General features: G+C 35.6%; 1 protein-coding gene and 1 pseudogene across 7 annotated transcripts in view; one reads left to right on the top strand and one right to left on the bottom strand.

The window, feature by feature from the left end:
* Window positions 1–811: 811 nt before the first annotated feature.
* On the top strand, window positions 812–2,000 carry LOC137755008 (protein farnesyltransferase/geranylgeranyltransferase type-1 subunit alpha pseudogene; annotated as a pseudogene).
* Window positions 2,001–9,433: 7,433 nt separating this feature from the next.
* CDC27 (cell division cycle 27) overlaps window positions 9,434–25,969 on the bottom strand; it is a 56,949-nt gene continuing 40,413 nt past the window's right edge. For 4 of the 7 annotated variants that reach the window (XM_068530817.1, XM_068530818.1, XM_068530819.1 and 1 more), the window contains exons 13-19: window positions 23,688–23,840; window positions 22,579–22,787; window positions 20,533–20,650; window positions 18,151–18,279; window positions 14,635–14,709; window positions 13,657–13,813; window positions 9,434–12,443 (exon numbers count right to left, since the gene is read on the bottom strand). In XM_068530817.1, coding sequence (XP_068386918.1) covers window positions 12,361–12,443; window positions 13,657–13,813; window positions 14,635–14,709; window positions 18,151–18,279; window positions 20,533–20,650; window positions 22,579–22,787; window positions 23,688–23,840 — 924 coding nt within the window. In that variant the 3' untranslated portion in view covers window positions 9,434–12,360. The remainder of the gene's footprint in view (window positions 12,444–13,656; window positions 13,814–14,634; window positions 14,710–18,150; window positions 18,280–20,532; window positions 20,651–22,578; window positions 22,788–23,687; window positions 23,841–25,969) is intronic. The other 3 variants (XM_068530821.1, XM_068530822.1, XM_068530823.1) reach the window with 1 other exon arrangement.

The raw sequence follows: 25,969 nt of genomic DNA, 5'->3' as shown, positions 1-25,969 counted from the left end.
CCTTCCTGGGGACCTCAGCCTGCGACACTTCACTTCAACCATTTCTCGGGAAGCCCCACCGAAGTGAGGGCATAAATGAAGAGGAAGGCATTGGATACAGGAAACAGGAGAACCATCATAAAGGAAGAGCAAAGGGAATCTCTAGGATGATGGTAAAGAGAAAGCTAAGGATGCAACTAGCAGGAGGCAACCAGTCCAGATAGAAGCAGTTCTGAAAGCTACAGAAGATACTTCAAGGTGATGAAATCGATAGCCTAACTGATACAGTTGAACATGTTGAGAGGAGATTTGGACAAATGGTAAAGAGTTTGGAGTTAAATGAATTATAAGTATTTAAAAGTTAACAATGAGAAACAAGGCAAATAATCTAGGGAAAACAAAAAAATTGTACAGGGAAGGAAATCACAGTGTTATATTGGCTCAGTTGCGAACAGGGTTTAAAAAGTGATGAAATCGTAAACCTTGAATATTGCTCTAGCCACAATTATAATTATATTGAAGGCAGACTAGGAAGATTATTTATGTAGGGAGAAACGATGTAGGAAATATAAATCTTCATTCTCCTCAGTGGCAGTCAGTAGATAACTCCTAAAATTGAAAAATCAAACGTTGCATTCGGAGAATACAGATAAATACTAAGAGAATCTGGTAAAGGAGATGAAAGTGATTCCCTCTGGGGAAGAGACTGCTCTTTTTTACAAGTGTGAAAACCTTTTTCACTATTCAAACCATAGGAATGTCTGCCTTTGATAAGAATAAATGGAATAGGGGCGGGGCCTCCGCCGCCTCCTCCGCGGCGGGCAGAGGAGAGATGGCGGCCGCCGACAGCGTCGGGGCGGCTGCGCAGGGCGGGGAGCCTGGTCAGCCCGACACGCAGCCGCCCCAGCCGCATCCCTCGCCGCCCCAGCCGCCGCAAGAAGAGGAGGCGGCGTCCCCTATGGACGAAGGGTTCCTGAGCCTGGACTCGCCCACCTATGTCCTGTACAGGGACAGGGCAGAAGGGGCTGATAGAGATCCAGTGCTGCAGAATGATGGCCCCAATGCAGCGGTCCAGATCATTTATAGTGAAAAATTTCAAGATGTTTATGATTATTTCCGGACTGTCCTGCAGCGTGACGAGAGAAGTGAACGGGCTTTTAAACTAACCAGAGATGCTATCGAGTTAAATGCAGCCAATTACACAGTGTGGTATTTTCGGAGAGTTCTCTTAAAGTCACTTCAAAAGGATCTACATGAGGAAATGAACTACATCACGGCAATAATTGAGGAACAGCCCCCAAAACTATCAAGTTTGGCAGCACAGGCGAGTGCTCATGGAATGGCTGAGAGACCCATCTCAGGAGCTTAAGTTTATTGCTGATATTCTTAATCAGGATGCAAAGAATTATCACACCTGGCAACATCGACAATGGGTTATTCAGGACTTTAACTTTTGTGATAATGAGCTGCAGTATGTAGACCAACTTCTCAAAGAGGATGTGAGAAATAACTGTCTGGAACCAAAGATAGTTCGTAATTTCTAGCACCACGGGCTACAATGATCGTGCTGTATTGAAGAGAGAGGTCCAGTACACTCTGGAAACGATCAAACTAGTACCACATAATGAAAGTGCATGCAACTATTTGAAAGGGATTTTGCAGGATCGTGGTCTTTCCAAGTATCCCAACCTGTTAAATCAATTACTTGATTTACAACCAAGTCACAGTTCCCCCTAATTGCCTTTCTCGTGGACATCTATGAAGACATGCTAGAAAACCAACGCGACAACAAGGAGGACATTCTTAATAAAGCATTAGAGTTATGTGAAATCCTAGCTAAAGAAAAGGACACTATAAGAAAGGAATATTGGAGATATATTGGAAGATCCCTTCAAAGCAAACACAGCACAGAAAGTGACCCGTCTACAAATGTACAGCAATAACACCATCTAGAAGACTTGATGGGATGCTTTTATTTTTCTAAGAGACTCTAATGCAGGAGTTAAAAACCAGAGCGATCATTCCCTTTGCCTGTGGTGTAAAACGCACATTACCCAGGTACTGCTTTTTAACATGAACTCAGTGTGATGCTCCTTGGGTGCTGCTGCTATTCAGACTAGTTCTAAGTAATTTGATTCTTGTTAAGCAGAGTAATTCAGGGGAGGGAGGAGAAACAGGAAGTCCCCAAAGGAACTTCTGTAGCCTTTCAACATTTACTGCAACCCCTTAGCATCAACTCCCCCTAAACGGTGTATGTCAAGATTTGCAGGGTTAATGTTTGCAGGTAATGCATATGTAAAGGATTACGTGTCACTTACGTTTCAGTTCAGAAAGCAGGGAATGCAATTGTTACATTAGAGCTGCTCTGCTACACTCACAGTATCTTGCTATCACTGTAACCAACTAATGCCAAAAGAATGGTTTTGTAATAAAATTATGGCTGTATCCTAAAAAAAAAAAAAAAGAATAAATGGAATACAACGGACTACTGCGCAGCCATAAAAAAAGAACGAAATAATGCCATTTGCAGCAACGTGGACACAACTAGAGATTCTCATACTAAGTGAAGTAAGTCAGAAAGAGGAAGACAACTACCACATGATATCACTTATATGTGGAATCTAAAATATGTCACAAGTGCACCTATCTATGAAACAGAAAGAGACTCACAGACATAGAGAACAGGCTTGTGGTTACCAAGGGGGAGGGATGGACCCGGAGTTTGGGGTTAGTAGATGCAAACTATTACATGTAGAATGGATAAACAACAAGGTCCTACCGTATAGCACAGGGAACTACATTCAATATCATGGGATAAACCCTAATGAAAAAGAATATAAGAAAGAATGTATATATGTGTATAACTGAGTCACTTTGCTGTGCAGCAGAAATTAACACATTGTAAATCAACTATACTTCAATAAAAAATAAATTTAAAAAGTAAAAATACATTTTTTAAAAAGGAAAACATCATACCTATCTTAGGAGTGTTTATACCACATATGCAGGATAGTTGGAATCTAAAAAATCTAGCAATGTCATTTACCACAGTTACAGAGTAAAGAACAAAGACTACATGGTCAAAAAAACTTATTTGGAAATAATTTCAAACTTTCAAGAGTTGCAAAACTAAAAATAATACAGAGAATACTCTTTACACAGATTCACCTCTTATTATTTACCTTATTTGCTCTCCTCTCTCTCTTTATATGTATATATGTGTATATATATATATATGTATACAAATATGTACATACACATATACTTATATATGCATGTGTCTTTATATTTAATTATTTATCTATGTATAGAATTATATATGTGAAACTTTTTCTGAAACTTTCATGGGTAAATTTTAAATATCATGGTCCTTTACCACTTAAATACTTCAGTGGTTATTTCCTAAAAATAGGAATATTCTCTTACATAACAACAGCACATACATTTACAGTTCATAAATTTATAATACTTTAATCTACCATCCATATTCCAAGCTAGTCAGCTGACTTAGTGATGTTCTTTATAGCCTTTTTTTCTCTCCAAGACAGGATCCAGTCTACAGTCAGGTATTCAATTGTCATGTTTTCAACCTCCTTTAATTTGGAATATTTCCACAGACAACTTTTATGACATTAACATTCTTGAAGAGTGTATTGCCCCACTCCGATGCTTTGTATTTTTTTTTAACATAGAATATTCTTTATTTTGTATTTGTTCAATGCTTCCTCTTTTTAAACTTAAGTTAGGCATTCTTGGCTGGAATACTGTATAGCTGAGGTTGTATCTCTCTCAGGATATCCCATCTGGAGGCACACAATAATAGTCTGTCTTTCATTAGTGATGTAATTTTGGCTGTCCAGTAGAGGTGTTGTCTAATTTCTCCAATACTAATTCTTTTTTCTCCTTTGCAATTAATAAGATGTATATGGGGAGACAATTTAAAACCACGCAAATATAGTACTTCTTATCCAAATCTCCCACTAGATTTAACATTCATTGTTGATTCTTGCCTGATTCAATCTTTACTGTATAATGGTTACAGAATGAGTCCAGCATTGCCTCTGCATCTACAACCTTCGGCCATGGGCCTGACATTGCGAACCCAGTGGGTCCAGAAGGCAGAACATGGAGCCAAAGGGGATTATTCTCAAGCCTTAAGGTCTAATGAAATTTGCCCCATTAAGTTTTGGACTTACTTGGGACATATCACTCCTTTTTTTTTTCCTGTTTCTCCCTTTTGGAATGAGAATATCTGTCCTATGCCTGTCTCAGTATTGTATCTTGGAAACACATAACTTGTTTGGTTTCACAGGTTCACAGATGGAGAGGAACCTGCCTCAAGATGAATTGTACCTTGGGACTTCCCTGGAGGTCCAGTGGTTGAGATTTCGCCTTCCAATGCAGGGGGTGCGGGTTCAATCCCTGGTCAGGGAGCTGGGATCTCATATGCCTCTCAGCTAAAGAGCCAAGGCATAGTACAGAAGCAATGTTGTAACAAATTCAATAGAGACTTTAAAAATTGTCCACATCAAAAATAAAAAAGTTAAAAAAAAAAAAAGGATGAACTGTACCTCAGGTCTCACCCATATCTGATTTAGATGATATTTGGATGAGACTTTGGAGTTGATGCCAGAACCAGTTTAGACTTTTGGGCTGTTGGGATGGAATAAATGTATTTTGCAAGTGAGAAGGACATGAATTTTGGGGGGAAAGAGGGAGAATCTAGTGGACTGAATGTTTATGTCCTCTCAAAATTCATGTGTTGAGATACTAACCCCCAATGTGATGGTATTAAGAGGTGGGGCCTTAGGAAGTGATTAGGGCATGAGGGCAGAACCCTCATGAAAGGAATTAGTTCACTTATAGAAGAGACCCTAGAGAGGTCCCTTTCCTCTTCTGCCATGTGAGGACATACCTAGAAGACCACCATTTATGAACCAGGAAGTGGGCCTTCATCAGACACCGAATCTGCTAGCACCTTGATCTTGGACTCCACAACCTCCAGAACTGTGAGAATGTTGTTTAAGCCACCCAGTCTGATATTTTTGTTACAGCAGACTGTATGCCCTACCTTTCCTCCTTTCTTTGCTCTTTATTTATTTTATTAATTATTGATATGGGCTCATGAATTCCTATTTTCTCCAATAGCATTATTGTACTTGATTTTGGGAGGATCACATCTATCAAGTTTGGCCAGTCAAGTTGGCTCCTGTGTCCTTGTGACATGCCTCCAACTCCAACTGAATATTGTCAAGTTTTGAATTTTTGCCCGTCTGTTCGGTGAGAAATTGTATCTCTATGTAGTTTTTTTTTTTTTAATATTTATTTATTTTGGCTACGCCAGATCTTCGTTGTGGCATGCGGGCTTCTTAGTTGCGGCATGCAAACTCTTAGTTGCTGCATGCATGCGGGATCTAGTTCCCTGACCAGGGACTGAACCCGGGCCCCCTGCATTGGGAGCGCGGAGTCTTACTCACTGGACCACCAGGGAAGTCTCTGTATCTCTATGTAGTTTTAATTTGCATGTATCTTACTGAGTGAATTTGAACTTTTCATGTTTAAGGGGCATTTTAAAAATCTTTTCGTGTATTGTGTTGTTCATGTCTTTCCCTCTCTCAAAATTAAAAAAATTATTTTTTTACACACTAGGGGAATTATCCCTTTATCTGTGACATACAGGCAAATATATCTTCCCAGTGTGTCATTTGTCTTTTTTTTGGTCATGCAAAATGTTTTTAATGTAGTCAAATTTATCAATGCTTTTTGTTAATTTTTTTTTTCCAATTTAAGGTGACATTTCACTTCTTCATATGCTTTTAAAAGGATATTTTTCTTTAGCTTTGCAGTTGTTTGGGGGAGTCTTTTTTATCAGCAGAAAGCCTTTAATTTACGTTTGCTGGCTTTTTGCAATAGTCTTGTATGGACGGGGATCGCTTTGCTCTATTCCCAATCATTTCATGGGCAGGATTCCTAGTTTGAGAGCTTTTTTGCAGTTTCAGCATCTTGCTGGTAGGGGTGGGAAGAATGATGTGCTTTCTCTTTTCTGCCAGTCTTTTATTTCCCCTTTTTCCTTTCAATGCCTCTTTTTCATACCTTATTCTCCTGCAGAAACACTGCTTGTATGAGGCTGCCACTCTGGTCCCAGACATTTTCAAACCTTTCCCTGAAGTGAGGGCTATAATCTACCAAGTCCCAACCTGTGTTAGGTATTTTACATTTGTTTCATTTTTTCCCCCGAAGATTCTGGGCTTCCTGTAATAAGTCTTCTACTCCATTCTGCTCTGTCCATGGAGAGATTTAGCCTTTTTCCTCACTTTCTGTGACCACAGGCTAATGGTGATAGCAGGATCCCTACTGGAAAATTTCCCCTCTACTTACAGGTAATTTGAAATTATAGTATTCTCTTAATAATGAAGGCATGAACCATGTACAGTTTTGTTCTACTTGATTTTATGGTTGTTTTGGGAGAGGGACAGATTTGTAATCAGGTTAAGTGCCATTGTTTTCCAGCCCTAGGAGTCTCAATATGCTTTTTTCTTATCAGACATACATTTCAGCACCCAGTCACGATGTAAACCATTGAAAACTAGCGATGGAAAGGAGGTATCTTAATTATCAGTGGTTACAAATGGTAGTTGAAGTGAGAGATGTGTTGGAATTGGCAATGCGATTAACAAAGGGAACATATTGCACATTAGTGGTTTTAGATTATGTCGAGTTGAAAGTTTGAGAAAATTAAGATGCGTTTTCTTTAAGACTCGGAATAAAACAATGAGTGCTTGATATTATGGCTGCTACTGCTCAGTATAATATTGGTGATCCCAGCCATAGCAATTAAAAAGAAAAAAGAAACGAGGTATTTTACACAAGGATTAAAAAGGAATTAATGTCAGGAATTCCCTGCTCAAATAGAAACCCTACAAATTCTTAGAATAAGAAAGTTCACTAAGTTTTTAGGATCAACTGACAAAAAGCGTTACCCTCTCTACAGCAGTGTGGTAGGTGCTCTTGGCTGCTAAGCCAACAGCCATTCCCCCTTCTTCGCTAACAAAATCTCTGGGTCCAAACACAGATCACAGTGTATCTAAACCAGTCATGGCAAACCCAGTCCCTTTTACCAGATTCTAAAATGTACCAAGTATCCCTTGCAGCTAAGGATGATTATTTGACCCAGTCCTGGCCAAAAATACGTAAGCAAATGTGTGCCAAGCTGTTCCTGGGAAAGATTTTCCTCTTTTTGCAAATGCTTTGGTTTCTCTAAGACTTAGTTTCCTCTTGTATAAAACAGGCAATACACGCCTTACCTTATAAGGCTGTAAAGATGAAATGAGATTATTCTTATATCAAAGTGATCCATAAATCCTAAATAAAAAGCAGATAAATGCTAGCATTTTTCAAGATATGCAAATGATTATGGGCACAGATTTATAGCATCGACTGGTATAAGGGCTGCAAACTGGCATAAGTTTAAGGAGTGCTGTTATATACAAAGAAATCCCTTTACCCAATCAAGTCTTTTCATTATTAGGAAACTAAGAACTGATGAATTTTTATTCTTGTGTAGCACCTTGCCCAGTGATGTATTAACTCACAAAGTATTGAGAAAAATCTAACACCTCAGACTACATGTTATTTGGGGTGATTTGCAGATAGTTATGCCAGTATAGCTGTAAGTTCTCGTTCAGGGGTTGCAGGATATAAAATGTCAGATTATATGTATAGTATATAGTATATGTGTATCTATGTGTTTCTATTTGTGATGTTTCTATAACATCACCTCCACCCTGATAATACCACTGTGTATTTGTACAGTGCTTTAGTTTGACAAAGCACTTCCATGCTTTAACACATGTGATCCTCAGTCCTCTGTGGGATAAGAAGGGTAGGTCTGATATTCTTTGTATTGATGAGAAAAAAAGTTTAATTGTTCAGGGTCACACAGCAACTAAGGGGCAACGTCTACATTCCCTAGATATCAGTCTAGTGCTTTTTAAAAATACATGATTAGAAACCTTAATTCTACTTCATTGTTCTTCTTTGCTCCCACTGTTACTTACTCTTTTTCTTATTCCAACTCCAGTGATGCATTATGCATTTGAATTTTCTTCTCAAATATAGATTTTAGCCTCAAATTGAAAATTCCATTTTGAGGGTGTTGAATAAAAAGAATGCTTGTGTTAAGGGAAATTGGTAATAAAAAAAAAAAAGTAAGAATGGAAGGAAAATCAAGGACTTAAAATTTCCTACTTTAAAGCAAATTCTAGTTACTCAAGAAAGGGATACCGCTTTCAGTTTCAGTGTGAAAAGTACAGAGGCAGGATACACGTAAAAGCCCCTTCAAAGGACTAAGCATATAATAGATTTAAATCTACAGTTAGTAATAAAGTTTCCTTTGTAAAACCCGAACTTCTGTGATCCTCAATGTCAAAATGCTAGGGAGGACACTTGAGAGTTAACATTAGATATGATCTGAAACTTCCAGAGAAGTCCAAAACTAAGTAAAAGGTTTTGAACATACACAAAAGCCAAGTGTCCAGCTCTATCATTTAATAGTTGAGTCTTGGTTTTCTCTTTTGTAAAATGCAGTAGCACCTACCTTACAGGGTTGAGGACTGAAAATACTGTACACAAGGTAAGTAACACGGTACACATGGCAAGAACTCACTAAACATATTTAGCAAAGTTTGCCCTTTTGAACCTTCATGAACCATTAATTAGAGGCTAAACAAACCAAAGAATACTTCCTACCTACACTTCTAGTTATCCCTGCCCTGCTGACAGCAAATGGCCGGTCCTAGGGAAGGTTACGGTCTGAGTCATTCCTTCTCACCTGCCCAGCGCACCTCACTTTGTGTCTTTTTCCCTATTGCTACCCTTTTTTTTTTTTTTTTACCCTTTCTTCAAGTCTGAACAAAACCCTTCAGCTCTCTACCCTTTTTCCAAGATATCAAACTAGAGTAAAATTTGGTTTCTATATTCTACTTCTTTCAGATCTTGATATTTAAAATTGATTCTGATTAGAACAAAAAAGCTGTGTGTCCCTTTCAAAGGAATTTCAGAAATCACATGATTAAAGAATAATAAGCAGTTGACTCGCAAAGTAGCAGCTGCTGGCAAGGGACTTCTGTAGTTTGGGAAAAATACATTCTAAAAGTTACCATTTTTTGGTCACAATATTTATTTTGACATTCCAAACAATACTAAAAAAAAGGTGTGAGTTAAAAAAAAAAAAAAAATATATATATATATATATATATATTAGAAGAGGGTGTAAGTTAAAAAAAAATAGAGAAACACTGCCCTAGACTTTTGTGGAACATAAAACTGTAATCTTTCACTATTTTGCTGTGCCTTACTATAAAAATACAGATGGCACAGCTCTTATATAGCTTTAATGACTTGATTATAAATTTGCTTTCAAAAGTAATTTATTTGGATTTTCCATATCCTTTAATGAATTGCAAATATATTAACAGAAAAGACTTTCCCCCCCAAGACTGTACAATTTCCGAAATAAGTCAGGAAAAGCAAAAAGAAGACACAAAATTACATTGTTTCAATGCAAATAGAACACACACATCACACCCACACTTGCATTTTCCTAGGTTTTCACAAAGAAAACAGGTCACCATATTTCTTGTGAAGACCCATACTATACTCTGGCTAAACAGAGACTTGCAAACTTTTTTCTTCAAAAAGAGCATTTTTAATAGACTAAATACTGGTTATCACTGAGTTTTTGTTTAAGGTACAACAGCAGCATGGTTCAAATGTCACTTGCAGTTCTTGGAAAAAATAAAAATTTTAAAGTAATGAAATACAGAAAAAGTAGGACCACCTTTCATTATTTTGAGTACCATTGTTCTCTTGAAAAAATATTTCCAAACTTCTAAAATCCCAGAGTTAAGAACCATTTCCAAGGGGGAAAATATCCAATGCCACAACATAACTTCTGAACAAGAGAGTGTGTGTGTGTGTGTGTGTGTGTGTGTGTGTATGTATATATATATACACACACACGTGTGAAAAGCTTAAAGAGAAACAAGGACGTCAAAGTACTTAGTATTTCTGATTTCCTTCAAAATAACTTCTGAAATTTGAAGCAAACATTTTGCTCGATCAAAACGCACATCTTCTTCTGGTTGTTTGATCTCCATTCCAAGCAAAAAAGAAAGAAGAAAAGAGAAAGCCAGAAACAGTAAATAGGTGGGAAATAAGGCTTCAAATACCTAAATGACTTTGAAAGTAGAGGTGTGAGGAAAATGCAATCAGGTCAAGCTTAGGCTGATTATCCCTCAGCCAACCATTGCCATGCTGTGCCTTCCACAACTATCCTTTTATCCTTGGTCTCAAAATTAGTACCAGAAAGACTTACTTCTGGCACAGGACATAAATTCCTACTACAAAAAATAACTAATTATACATCAGCAAATTGTTTTCTGAGCATAGCTTTCTCCAAGCTTTGTAACAAAGAGCTCAGTTCAAAGCTTTCTATGAAACTCTATATTTGATACTGTTATACAGCTGGCTTATGATTTGCCAATTAAAAAAATAAAATAATATAAAATTAAATATTACAGAACTAATGGATAAAAATGGAATATTTGTTAGAATCCAAGTGCTAGCCTTTGGGAATTTTTAATGATATTCGTTTACTCACAACCTTTCCCTTTTCTTATAAATTATTTTTTTTTAGGCAGCACATATATAGATTTAGGTAGAAAATTTTGTTAAATACCTCTCTGGCACCCAATACCTAATCTAAGACTCTGACTTGAATTAGTTTGTAACAGTATCTAAGCCACATTCAAATCAGCAGATTAACAGTAAATGATAAAAATTACTGAGTCTACAGGCTAAAATTTTTTTCTTATCTTCTGTAATCCACCTTATTTTCACAGCTTGACTAACAAATACAGGTAACCAGTAGATAAGTTTGTCCTTCATCAAATAATCCAAAACAATAACTGTAGGCCTGTCATTTATAAGAAACTATAAATCTGTTATATTCTGACATTGGCACTTAATAAAATGTTAACTAAAGTTTCTCTAAAAATTTCAGTACATTACAATAAAGGAGATACACAATTTAAGACTTTAAATTGGTTACTGTGAAATTCCAATAATTCCCATTTCATTATGCATAATTAGATCTTTAAAATTATGGTCATTCCCCAAGGACATCAACCTATATTATGACAAACTCAAAAGAGAACTCCTCTCCTTCGTAAGAGCGGGGGTTTTTTTTCAGCTAAGAATTTCTAATATCCTAAACCCAATCACTCTCAGTAAATGTTTTGGTGACTCACACTATTGAAAATAATTTGAAGCAGAGGGCTGAAAAGAATGGAAATGACCTCAACTGAAGGTAACCACACATTCTTGCACCCTGCTTAAACATTTAGAAAAGTCAGAGGGATACTGTCTTGAACAAATATAGATTCAAGGTTATGGTAGGATTCTGATTTTTATTAAGGCTTTCACTATCATGATCTCTTAAAGTCTTTCCATTTAGTGTTCTCATTTTGATTCTTCTGGTGAACTTAAATGGTTATTAAGAGCCTTTTTTGGCTTTTCAGTGGGCAACCCTTCTATCATCTCTGAATGTTAAAGGTGATCCCACAGAGCTCAAAGAGAGGAGGCAATATGGTAAGGACCAATTTTAAAGTTTGCAATACCTAGACAACAATGATCAACACTTTGAAGCAAGATGAATAAATTAAAATTCTTGGTTAGACATTAAAGTATTCTTGCCAAGAATAAGTGTACACTGTATGGAGGGATATTGATTCCTACATATGAGTTCCAATATACCCATTATATTTGTTTACGGGAGATACTGCAATTTTAAGGTAATTTACATTCCTTGGCAATCAAGTTACTCTGTTATAGGCAATGTCTTTTATTGTTCCATCTGGCACTTGCTAACACCATTCTTGAAGAACCTAGAAATGAAGGTCAGTCACTCTGTTTATCAGGAACAGAACCAAGTAAAAACAAATTTTTGGAAAAACGACCAAGAGATTCTGGTTCATCACCATTTTCCATATCTAATGGTTCCTTCAAGATAAAACAAAACTCTTCCTTCCATGATAGCTTTCCAACAAAGGGAGATTAAAGAAAAAAAAGAAAAGAAAGTTTCCCACCCTACCCTCTAAATTGTCATTCATACTGGTGAAAGAGCCAGTCTTGTTAGCAGCTAAATATTGCACTGCCTTTCATTCTGTGTACAGTCAGGGTCCAATGAAAGGGGCACACTCAGGGTATAAGTGATGGATGATGACACTGCTGGCTCAAGAGTGAAGACTCAGTACATGGAAGGACAAGAAACACGTCAGCACTAGTCACACATCCAGTTGCAAAAGTCTTGATTTCCAGAAGTTAAAATTCATCACTTTCAGCTGCATGAAGTTGTGTGTCATCCGCATCTGTCATGCTGCTCTCCTGGGATTCATCTGTTCCCACTTTAAAAATAAAACAAAAGTCTACAGTAAGATATCTGACAAATATTTTTTGTTGGTTCATGAAAACAAGTAAAGAAAACTATTATATTCAGAGAGATGAGACCTTAAATAAAAGCCCTTAAAAATCCTGATATCCTTCAATAAAATGCAATTTAAGTTCCTTATTTTATAGCATGTCTAAGATTATTTTATTGCACTTAACCTTTAAGAGTTTTAACCACTAAAACTGCCTCTCCCTAATGAATTCCTATTCCTAACCTAAGAATCAGAACTATTCTCTGACATTCCATCCAATTGTTGACTCCACTTTGGGGACAGTCCCCGATAGTTCGCAAAAATATAGAATATAAATATATTTCTGGAACAAAGCCATCTTAGTTTATCTCATCAGAGGTCTCTCAATTCTCTTATTAAAAAATATTAATATATTAAGTCTTGGCTCTCACTAATTATTTTAAGACATACTCTCAATTAAGGGATAGAGTATATATATTTTTTGCTTTTTAATTAATTGATGTATAGCTGATTTACAATATTATATTAGTTTCAGGTGTACAATATAGTGATTCAATATAGGGATAGAGTATTTACTGCCTTAAATTATCAATCTAATTCTTTGCTCCTTCCTCTTTTCTTGACCTCTCCATTTAAATATATTTGCCATATATTTAGATTTTAGATTTGTGAGAGCTACATAGAATTTGAATAGCTACTACAGATCTGTCAGTACTTTAAAATGTGCACAAATTTATTATTCATTCACTTAGCACTTACAATGTTTTCAACATAGTCACACCTATCATCTTTTCTCCCCCTACCACGTTCCTATGAAGCAGATAAGGCAGGCATTAGTTACACAGATTGAAGCTTAGGTAAAAATCAGCAATGGATTTGACAAAAATCACACAGCAAAGTAGATCCAGAACTGAAACTAGTTACCTGGCTCCATATGCATGCTGTTATTATACTACCCTGTTCAATTTCCCTAAAATTTCATTTGGTATAAAGAATCTATCATGGTTAGAGATAAAATAAAAAAGCAGTCCCTAAATCCTTATACAAAAGGTAGCTTTCTGAATACTCCAAAAAATTTCCATGTTTATTCTGTGCCATAAAGAAATATGTTTCATCTTACCAACTCTGATGTGGTGTTTCACTAGCTTTCTGCTTTGAATAACCACATATAAACCTAATTTACATGGATGATACTCACTGATCTGTTCCTCTTGGGTTATTGGCTCCTCATCATCTGGAAGGTAGCGCTTATCAATCGCCTCTTTAATCTGGTTATTGGCTCCTTTAGGATCTAAATCCATAGCCCAAGAGAAATTCATCAGGGCGAGGTGCGTTTGACCTAACTTCTTGTAAACCTAAAAATAAACAGCAGCACTACATTTTTCATTAAGTTGTAAGCTTCAGCTATAAAATCCTAAGCATTTTAAATTTAAATTAGGCTCTTGATTATGTGCTATAAATTCATTCTGATGAGTAGGACATTTTCATCCTATCGAAGAATTCATACCAACTTTTGAGTTCCTTTTAATATATTCAGATATTATTTTCAGAATTCCTTGCCTGTATCTCTCAGGTAGTGAGCTTCCAATAAATCTCACTCTGTCTGGAACAATGATAATGGAAAGAAATGGACTATAAGCTGCTTGATTAGCATTCATTTACACTGACTTTAAACGGAGTTACATCAACTCTCAGCACCTGTCCACTGTCCTCAGCTACCTTAACCAACAGGCATCTGGGGGCCCAGTGTGTAAAATCCTGACTAGCCTGGCCTTGGAAATTTTGCAAGCCATTTTTTCAAACTAAACAACACAGTGGCATTACTTTTCTTCTTTTGGGGGAATGTTTGAGTATTTTATTGATAATTGGAAGCTAAGGGCTTTCCTTGAGGTAGCCTCAGTTATGAACTAATTACTGGCCATTGGCTGCAAGTGCTAATACACTTCCAAAACTATAGAAGGATTAGGGTTATAGGGTGTGTGTTCTTGCTTCTTCATTAGGATATCATCTTCTTAAATGTTAAAACTAAATCCATTCTTTATTTCCAGAGCAATTAGTTCAGAGCTCTAGTTGAATTTGCTCAATAGATACTGCACAATAAAATATTATATTTATTCTTCAAAAATTAATATTTGTTATGAAAGTCACAGTTTAGAACCAGGGCCCCAATCTTTACCTTTCCTATTAAGAAGTAAACGAGGGATTCTTTGGGAACAATTTGTTTCAATTCTTCAAGTTCTTGTAAAGCAGACTGAAAAAAGCAAAGAAAAACACAGTAGCAAAATTGTCCAGTTTTGACTAAGGAAGTGTTTTTATTTAATTTCCCAAATCATCTTAACTAAAGCTTACTAGATCTTAATCAGTGTACTTCCTTGTTGCATTAATTCTTGTTGTGAAAATAAAATGCAAGGAAAATACTTATGACAACAGGAACTAAGAAGTGGCAGGAATTCACCAAAATTCACTGAAAACACATACAATTCTTTGTGAAATATGGAGGTGACAACCCTTGCTTTTGTCACCATTTTGTTTAAAATAACTAAACTCCATCACACTGTATATGAAAGTGTTTTAAAAACTAAGTTGCAGAACAACTCTTAAGTTCTGTTAATTTACCTTCTCCCTGACACCAGCACTAAGCTTTGATTACCAACCTGCCATTTTTTTTTAAAAATTTTACTTATTTATGACTGCGTTGGGTCTTTGTTTCTCTGTGAGGGCTTTCTCTAGTTGTGGCAAGCGGGGGCCACTCTTCATCGCGGTGTGCGGGCCTCTCACTATCGCGGCCTCTCTTGTTGCGGAGCACAGGCTCCAGACGCGCAGGCTCAGTAGTTGTGGCTCACGGGCCCAGTTGCTCCGCAGCACGTGGGATCTTCCCAGACCAGGGCTCGAACCCGTGTCCCCTGCATTGGCAGGCAGATTCTCAACCACTGCGCCACCAGGGAAGCCCCCAACCTGCCATTTTAACTAATGATGAAGAGCCTAAAATTTAACCCTCTGAATTGAGTTAAAATTATCTAGCGATTTTCTGACCACTGCTAAAGGGTTCAGGAGATTGAAAAGACAGATAGGAACATTGCATTTGTATTTAAAAGGAAGATATGATGATTAAAAATAAAAACTGGGGCTTCCCTGGTGGCGAAGTGGTTGGGAGTCTGCCTGCCAATGCAGGGGACATGGGTTCGAGCCCTGGTCTGGGAAGATCCCACATGCCGCAGAGCAACTAAGCCCGTGTGCCACAACTGCTGAGCCTGCGCTCTAGAGCCCGCGAGCCGCAGCTGCTGAGCCCACGTGCTGCAACTACTGAAGCCCATGTGCCTGGAGCCCATGCTCCACAACGAGAAGCCCGCACACCACAATGAAGAGTGGCCCCGCTCGCCACAACTAGAGAAAGCCCGAGGGCAGCAGCGAAGACCCAACGCAGCCAAAAATAAAAAACAAAAAAACTGGCTCCCCAAATGAGATACTGTCAATTTTTCACCTAGTAAATGGACAAAAATAAAAAGTTTGATGTTACATAAAGTTACCATGAGTGAGGGAAATCAGGTATTCTCATCACTGAGGGCAGAACTGTAAATTGATGCAACCTCTGTGTGAGGACAACTTAGCATTATCTATTAAGTTAAAAATGCATGTAAACATTGATTCAGCAATCCCACTGTTAGGAATCTGGCCTAGTTATGTTAACTAACATAATATTTTTCTAATCAGAACAATAAAAAATCAGTGAGAAGAGTGACATTGCTTAACATTTTTGCAAATCTCTGGTTAACAGAAGACAGCTGGACTCTCTTATCTGCTTCTGCATTCAATCTCTTATGATTATCACATCAAGTAGTTTTTGAAACATTCCACTGTACACTGGGGAGAAAATGAAAGTGAAAAAGGCAAATAACATCTAAATATTATTATGAAAATAGTTTTGACCTTGTGGACTTCTTGAAAGGGTTTCTGGGACCCCCCCAACAGAAGTTCCCAGACCATACTTTGGGAATCACTGCTTTAAAGAAAATTTAATCAAGATAACGTACCCCAAAACTTCTTTACTTCTACACCACACACAGTTCACACAGTTCAGAATCGATGTGTGTTTTTTCCTCTGACTGTACGTTACAACTGTTATCAAAATTTCATGTATCTATCATGCCTCCCCCCCGGATAATCTACTTGCAAATAGAAAAATAGTGAGAAGTAGTGACAAATATTGAGAAATAGTGTCTAACACAGCACCAGAGTTCTCATTTTTGCCCTAAAAGACTTAAGACTTACACAACTAGATATCAACACAACACATTAAATAGGGTGGTGCCTAGTAATGTTTCTGCCACAGAGAGACTGAGGTGGCCCTCTAACACAATTTGATTTTCATTTTGGAGGCAAGACATTTCAGAAGCAATCAGTAACTGTTCCTTATGCCCTTTTTCTACCTGTATCTAATCCATGCATCAAAGTAGGCCTATAATTCAGCCAAGCCCCAAGCTGGTACTCAAAAATGACTACAACCATTACGGCCTGGACAGTGGGTCAGATTAGAACATGAGCTTCTTGAAGCAAGTATAGGGCTGATTTACATGGCATTCCTGGTAAGTGTGGTGGCATTAAAATGGCTTTAAGAACAATAAATTGAATAAAATCCTTCAACAGAAAAACCTGACCACATATCTAGAAAAGTACAGTGAAGCAAAAAAACGAAAACAAATGCTGAATTACAATTATAGTACGTCAAAGAGCAAGTTAAAAGTGTTTATCAGATTTAAAAGAAGTTTTAAAAGGACAGAACAGTAGGATTAGACATCTACTTCTTCATAAAGAAAACCAGAGCAAGACTAGAAGAATTACTGAATAAATGACAAAGAATAAATTATACATTTAATCCCTTTATATATCTTTCTCAGTCTTGTAAAAAGTTAAGGGCTTACCACCAAGTTTGTATTTTTCGATTTCAGCAAATTTCAATGCATACTGGAAGAACAGATTTCTAGGGAAAGAGTCTACTAAAATGGATTATTTAGCCCAAGTTTTTCCGTGCACTTAAATTTCGGGTATTTTTTTGGTAAGTTTTTAACTGTTTTTAGTAGAAAGAGCCTGAATTTATTTAAAAAGTAACCTGAACTTAAAATCAAAACTTTGGATTCATAGTTTATGATTACCTAGTCTCCCTGTTACAAGATCTCATAACTCACTATGTATACTTTTCCTTTATGTATTATTCTTGTGATTATTTGATTAATGTCTGTTCTCCCTCTAGAAGGGTACTAGATGGTAAACTATTCAAAGGCAGGAAATATGGTTGCTTCACTTGCCACTATATTCCGAGTGCCTGACATATAACAGATACTCAAATAAATACTTATTGAAAAATGCACACATTTATTTGTCATCTGTTCACATATTTTGGTCCTAACAGGATGGTTTAGGTTTTACATTTAAGATAACTGCCTTTCCACATAGGAAATCTTTTCAAGGGATAACCATATATTCCTAAATATCCATACACCCATCCTTCCCATGAGTACTTCTCATGAAGAAATAAAATCACACAGGCACAAAAAAGAAATTAATAGCTTTTAAAAATGGGGAAAATAGACTAAGATAAAAATTCAAGTATAAATAACTTTTAGTTTATTAAAAAAGGGGTAAAACTTAAGCAGTACAATGTTGGAGACGATTAAGATACATATATATATCTTACCTTATATTTTTCATTTGCAAATAAAACTGAGGCTCTGTGAAATTTGCATAGAGGGTTCTTAGGATCAATAACAATGGCTTTGTTTAGGGTATCCAAAGCCTTCTCAGATTTTTTCAGCGCGTGCTGAACCTGTAAGAAATAAAGATCCTATTTTTCCTTTTGATATTTATGAGGAAAGGTGAAAACCAAATAGTGTGACTCAAAACCAACATAGCTCCCAATTCACCATTACCCTACATAATGATAATCAAGATTCTATCTTTAGAGTAGATAGTTGGTTACCTTTAAGCCTAAAAGATAAGAAAAAACTTTGTCTTCCTTCTCAAGAAAATCTGTACTATTTAGCTAGATAATACTCACATTTTAACAGATTTATTATGGTCCTCTAAATATTAGACTTTTCGAAACTTTCCAAGAACCCCTAGAGGATTTGGCTCTAAAACTTACCAACCCTGTTTCACTCGGAACAATTACACTTTTACCTACTTTAGGAATTTGTTTTAAAAATGGTCCTTCTGCTTTACATATTTGAAAACCATTGATCTGTAATTCTGGGTAGCAAATAATTTATTTTAAATAACTTAAAAGAAAACCAACCAAGTCTCACTATTTATTCATGTGTACTCATATTCTGCTCTGTTCCTCCATAGATGAATTATATGTTAAAAATGAAGTGGAACAGACTCACAGACATAGAAAACAAACTTATGGTTACCAAAGGGAAAGGGGTGGGGGAGGGATAAATTAGGAGTTTGGGACTAACAGATACAGACTACTATATACAAAATACATAAACAGCAAGGACCTACTGTATAGCACAGGGAACTATATTCAATATCTCATAATAACCTATAATGGGAAAGAATCTGAAAAAGAATATATATATAACTGAATCATCTTGCTGAAAACCTGAAACTAACACAACATTGTAAATCAACTATACTTCAAAAAAAAAAACAAAAACAGGGAAACTATAGCAAAGATAAGTGACCTTTCTAGGTCTTAGAACCCACAGATCACACAATGCTGGACTATGGGCTTTAGAAACTGGCCAGTGGGGGGTGTTCAACCATCACACTTTGTCTGTTTTATATCGTATCATTATGAAACCGTGACCCAGTCTCTTACCTGGAACTTGAGTGTGATTGGAAAGTGGGATTAAAACTGAAATTACGTTCCTTGAAAATCTCAATAAAAATAAATAACTTAATAAAATAAAATAAAGTGGAGTGAATGGATGTGATTGTGGAACTTTAACAAACAAGAATGTGAGAGTGGGTACTGCCAACATCTGGTGCTAAATTCATCTATGCAATGATCTTTGCAGAAGGTTATTACTACATGTGGCCAAATATTCTGCTCACAGAACTGAAATCCTAAATACTAGGTTCCCTAACAGAGGAGCATACTCTTTTATCTAAAAACTTCAAATAAACCACTCAAAATTATAAAACAATCTGTTCCATAATAACTTTAGAAGCAAGCCTACTTTAAAAAATGTTCAACTTCACTAAAAGGTATCAAGAGATAATCAACTTTGGTTTATCTTAAGTAAAGTGATAGAAAAAAAAAATCTTTAATTTGACATACTTTATATTTTTTGCACATTATCTAACTGTAAAAGAAGTTACCATGTCAATTTTTAAGAAATTATAAAGAACTAGAATTCTTCCCCCAAAATGAATAGTGAAATTCCAAACTAATATAATTTTCCTCATATTGTACGCTTGTTCACACAAAAGCCAAACTTGCTGAGAGAAAGAAAAAGGGGCAGGGGAAGGAAAGAGGGAGAGGGGAAGGGGGTGAGAGGGCAAGAAAAAGAACTTAAGGTACCATGCTTGCAGAGAAACTAGTAAATGAGATTTTAAAAAGCAAACATACCTTTTCTCCTATCTTATCAAAGTACAACTTATTATCAGATACATTAAAAAAATATAAATATAAAATTGGCAATCCACACTGCCTTATAAGAATTTTAATTAGTCCTGTTATATCTATATCACTCAGAGGCTAAAATACAAGAAATCATTTGCCTTAAATTATTAATTACTTAATTTAGGCGCTAAATATTAATATAGAAAACTGCTTTCAAAAATATGAAGTATCTCATATGAGTGTTATAATAACCCTATGAGGTATGCAAGGTGGTATTACTTGTCATTCATAAAATAGAACCTCAGAGAAATTAAGTAACTTGCCCAAGGAATGAGGGTACTCCAGTGATTTCTCTTTATGCCAAGCAAAATTTTTGGCTGTAAAAGAATCCAGGATATTGTTTCAAGAATAACAATAACAAAAAGCCCTAATTTTCATTATAGCAATTAAGTCAATAACAAACATTTCAAAAGGGATTAACTGAACAATACTTAGAAAGCTACTTACTACTCCAATGTGGCAAAGCAAAACCGAACTTTGAGGGTTGATGTCAAGTGCTTTCTGGAAATGCATTTCTGCAAGGCTGAATTTTTCTTGCTTGTAATAAATCATTCCTAAACCATACCTGAGAGTTTAAAATAAAGTACAATTTTAGGGATATGAACTGCTAATTTAGTTCAACTAATAAAAGGATATATATGGAATGTGGCATTTTAATAAACCAGTAGAAAAATACTGATGGTCTTAGGATAGGCAAAAACTATCAGTCATGATAAAAAATTGTCAAAGCATTCTAGACAAGTCACTTTTACAGGTGAAAACAATAAATCCAATCCAGTTAATCAATCAATCAAATAAAACTATAACAATGAGGGGAAAAAAGAAACCACATCCTTAGACCCCAATCCAGTTAATCAATCAATCAAAGAAAACTATAACAATGAGGGAAAAAAGAAACCACATCCTTAGACCCACCGCTACAATCTAGATTTAGTAACTAATTTTTACTGAGTGGTTATCATGTGTGTGTGCCAATAATTTTGTTAAATTCTTTGTGTGATTTATCTCATTTAATCCTAGATGGAACCAAGGAGATAGGTACTGTTACCAATCACATTTTTAAATAAAGAAACTGAGGCTTAGAGAAGTTAAATAACTTGCCCAAAGTTATACAGCTAATAAGGATTCTAATCAGTTCCTTCCTTTATGATTCTAGACCCTAAACTCCTAACAATGCTACTTCCATGTTATTTGTCCAAATGCATATATATTTTATACTATAATTAGAATATGCATAGTGTCATGTTCTGCTCCCATCCCGTCTCCCCACTCACTGTGTCAAAAATATGCTCCTACAGATTTCAAAATTTATAGACTTCAAAATTATATTTTTTAAAGGCTTCAAATAGACTTCAAAATTATACATTTTAAAGACTATGTAACAGTACATTAACTTGATATACAGGTATTTTTCCTGAATTTTCAAAACATCAAATGAACACATTGCGACTGATTTACATTAAGGATCCCTCTTGGCTAAACTAGCTAATGATGATGGGGAATAAACACCAAATAATTATGAAAAAAAGCACAATAGTATATCTGCTTTATTTGTGTGGTTTTGGTTATAATTATAATTGTGTTAGAGGTGAACAAAAGGTATGAAAAGTTCTGTGCTAATAATGGTGAAAGTGGAGATAACTGAAGAAAGACTACTTACCTTGGAGTTGGAAAAACAAATTTGCTTAATGTTTAGTTAAATACTTATATAGTTACCTAAATAACTCAATATTGAAATTCTTCCCAGTAAAAGCTTGCTAGTCTAAATACTCCTCCTTTTCTCTAACTGAAACAATTATTTTTATAGCATAATATTTGATATGGTAAAGTTTCTTTAAGAATGCAACTATTGCAATATAGCAGAACAGATAGTACACATTTAAAAAACAACAGAAGTCCTATTAAGAACTGAGCTCTGAAAATATCACAGAGAACTTTACGTGAATGTTGGCAAGCCTGACTGTTTAATAGGTCAGCAGAAGCTAGCACTTATCAGGCCATCTTTCAGGCAATGTAACTGCTTAGAAATGAGATAGCCATTAAAAAACACATATACACAAATGAAAAAATATATTTCAATAATCTAGTGCTTCAGATTTAGTGACAAATAGAAAATTGCTATAATGATTAACCCGAAAGATTAACCTTCCACAGTCCCAACCACTTTCTATTTTAATCACCATTTTAGTGTTCTAAGAAAAAGTAGCAAATCAAAGTAACAAAACCACCTATTTGCAAAAATTTGGCAGGAGAAAAGATTGAAACTGTTGAACATAAGGATCTGGAATTCTATTGGCATTAGTTAAGAGTTTGTTAAAGGTATAAATTTCACATAAAAAACCATTTTGGTTAGAAGTTATCAACTAGTATGTACCATTCTTAAGTATTAGTTAGTAATCAAATTCATGACAACGAAGAGATATCTAACAAGAAAAATTACTGAGTATCAGCCCCATCAATAAGACACTGCCTTCGCACTTTGTTAGCACTTACCATGCATTATAATGTCTAGGATTGACTCTGATAGCATTTCGAAAACAAGCTAATGCTTTGTCTAATTCTTCAGTTAACACAAACTCATGCCCTAATAGAGTATAGGCATAAGCATAATTTGGATCAACCTGGATAGCTCTCTGGAAGAATTTAATCGCAATATCATGTTCCCGTTGCAAACTGAAACAGTTCCCTGCAGCACACCAGGCCTTAAAAAAATGGAAACAAGAACCAAATGCACAATTAAAATTTTGTTTTATTTTTTTCTAACAAAAGCAATCTATAACTAAAATCAAGACTCAGATGTTAGAACAGAAAGACAACAATTGAAAGAGTTTTAATATAGTCAATCCTCATTCATGGATTCCATATTGGCAAATTTGTCTACTTTCTAAAATTTATTTGTAAAACCAAAATCAATACTTGCAGTGCTTTAGTGATCACTGGTGGATCCAAGTGTGACATGTGTGTGTATATTTCCCCTAGGAGCAATGGTTCAGTATTTGCCAATTCAGTGTTCATGGAGACTACAGAAGCTTAAATATGTTACAGAAGTACCACCCAGTATTCTTGAGATGCACGGAAATAAAATCCTTATAGGACTGAAACATGTAAACTGTGCCTATGTCTTAAAATGACAGTTAAAATTATTATTTTAATTTAAAATGAGCACTTTAAAAAAATCTCTATTTCTGTTTAATGAACTCTACTCTTGGTGACAACAGCAATTATAACAAAACCAAATCTTGATTAACCCTGAATGAAATATCTGCTTTATGATTTTTCTATTTGTGAATCTGCACCATATACTCTAGGATTTCCCCTTCTTCTCTGAGTCCCTGCCTATACAGAAGAATACGAAAATAAGTGTGGGTGATACTAAATGAATGATTTGGGTCATTTCCGTTTGGTAAAGATGATCAAAAGATAGCTACAGGGAATTCCCTGGTGGTTCAGTGGTTAGGACTCTGCACTGTCACTGCCTAGGGCCCGTGTTCACTCCCTGGTCAGGGAACTAAAATCCCACAAGCTGCGCTGGTGAGGCAAAAAAAAAAAAAAAAAAATTAAAAAAAGATAGCCACATAAGCAAAGTGTTTCAGTTAATTTACCTCTGGTGAATTTTTATCCATATCTGTTAAGTCTTTTGAAAGAACTGAAAGAGCAACATCCTTTTGAAGATGCCAAAGTGTTGTAGAGTAGATCTCCATGCCTTCCACTCTGTAATTCTCAATTCTTCTAACCTCTGAAAATATTCTTTCAGCCTGAAATATAAAAACTAGTAAGGGGAAAACAAGTTGATACAATTTACATATATAGAGGGAGAGTGCTGGGCACTGTTCTCATAGGACCTAAATGCTGCCTTGTTTTACAGTGTTTATGTGAACTACTATTGATACTAACACATGGCCAAATTGAGGAAGCTTCCATGGTAGGTCAAATACTGATGTAATCATATTCACACTTAACCTAGTTTTTATAAACAAGTCATGGCAGGAACATGAATTCTGAAAAGAAAATTTGTTTCCACCAAAAAGACAGAAGAGAGATCTATACAAAGTTAATAATTTAAAAAGAAGTCAATTATTTTATTCTCAAAAAACACTATTCCATGTTTTAATTATGGCTTTATAGAATAACTCTCAGGAAAGGTGAGAGAAGAATGACCTCTGTAATACAAAACCTATTTTTGTACTGATTATTAAGAGGTTGAGTTGAAAACTTTAGGGGAAAAACACGCTTGGCTGGCCGCCAACCCTATGGCATGTTGAGCACTGAATATTTCCACCAATGTCTTACCTGCTAGGAACTATAGTCCCTGCCTAGTATAATTCCCTTTTCTTCTGCAGCACTCTCTTGACTTTAGGGTCCCTTCTCAGCTACCAGGTCAAAGTTTTTCCTCACCACACTCAAAGCTTCCAGAACTGTGCTTCTCTCCCCTGAAGTTTGAGGCTTTGGGTTATGTAGCTCCCCAGTTTACAAATTCAGTAAGTTAAAAATTCTGAAAGTCAAGTTTAGTTTAGAATAAGGAATATCTGGTTTACTCTTAATGAAATGAAGATGACAAAGTATGGAAACAGAATTTATAAAACTAGAAAAATAGGAACAATTCTTAGATATGGCCATATACTATCTAAAATTAGCTTAGATTTGTGACTTCTCTGAAATCCCTTAAAAGTTATACAGATAAGTTTTTCAAATGGGCATTTTTCAAACATGCATCGGTTAAGAGAAGACAGACCTAACCACCTGCCAAATACAGGTTTTGGAAACCTTCTGGTTTAAAATTTTTCAGAATCTATTGCTTCCTCTGAAAAGTGACTGTGCCATAGACAAAAAGGAAAATGAAAAAAACAACTTATTAAATTAAGTTGAAACAAAGGCTTTCTTTAGTTAAATATCTGGGTCTACATCTGCTCTATAATTAGGGGTAACAATAAAATTCATGTAAAGTACCTGTGAAACAATAAATAAGAAATAATCCGAACAAAGCTTTTACCTGTGTACCAATTAAAAAAATCACAATCCAGAAATGAAAAAGTCTTTCTGTCTACAACTCTTTTTTCTTTAGTACTCAAAATTACAAGAATAGGTATCTTCTGCATTTATTCTCTACCTGGAAGTACACTTCACCCCTAGAGCTTTGCATGGCTCATTAAGGGAGAAGTAACCTTTTTCTGAGCATGTTTTTTAAAAATAGCACCATACTTCACTGTCTCCCAATCTCCTTACCATGCTTCATTTTTCTTTCATATGACTTATTGCTACGTCATATGCTTAGTGCTATTATTATTGCTTATTGCTATGACTTATTGCTATTTCTTTCATATGCTTATTGCCTGTCCTTATATATTTACTGGCTTACAATATGTCTCTTACTAGAAAGTAAGCTCTCTGAAGGCAAGCAATTATCTGTCTAGCTATATTACAGTACAGAAGAGAGTCTAGGATACAACATGCACTCAAATATATGCTGAAAGTAATCAGGGCAAATAAGTGACCTTATTATCAACTTTAAATAATTTATGTTAGAGAAATTTTACTAATATATAGGTTTCTTAAAGTTTTTTTTAAATGTTTTTCTAATTTTAAGTTTAGGGGCGGGAGATGAAGTGCTTTGAAAGAAGAAATGGGGAGTAAATTAGAATTTTCTTTGGCTTTAGGCTAATCATCCTCTCCTTTCCTGATTTAAACAGATAACTTAAGCAACAAATATAATTAAAATTAAAATGATAAAAGCCTTGTAATACGGACATTATGTTCTCGATTACATACAGCTTTCTTCATAGTATTAAATTTATAAAACATACTAAATGCCAAAAAGTCATCCCAGTAAGAACTCTATATATATAGTAGAAAGAATTGATTATATAAATATCTATTACATGGTAAA

This window comes from Eschrichtius robustus, chromosome 20 (genome assembly GCF_028021215.1).
Source record: "Eschrichtius robustus isolate mEscRob2 chromosome 20, mEscRob2.pri, whole genome shotgun sequence".
Classification (NCBI taxonomy): domain Eukaryota; kingdom Metazoa; phylum Chordata; class Mammalia; order Artiodactyla; family Eschrichtiidae; genus Eschrichtius; species Eschrichtius robustus.
Note: the sequence above shows the minus strand (reverse complement) of the source record. Positions and strands in the feature narration are given on the sequence as shown.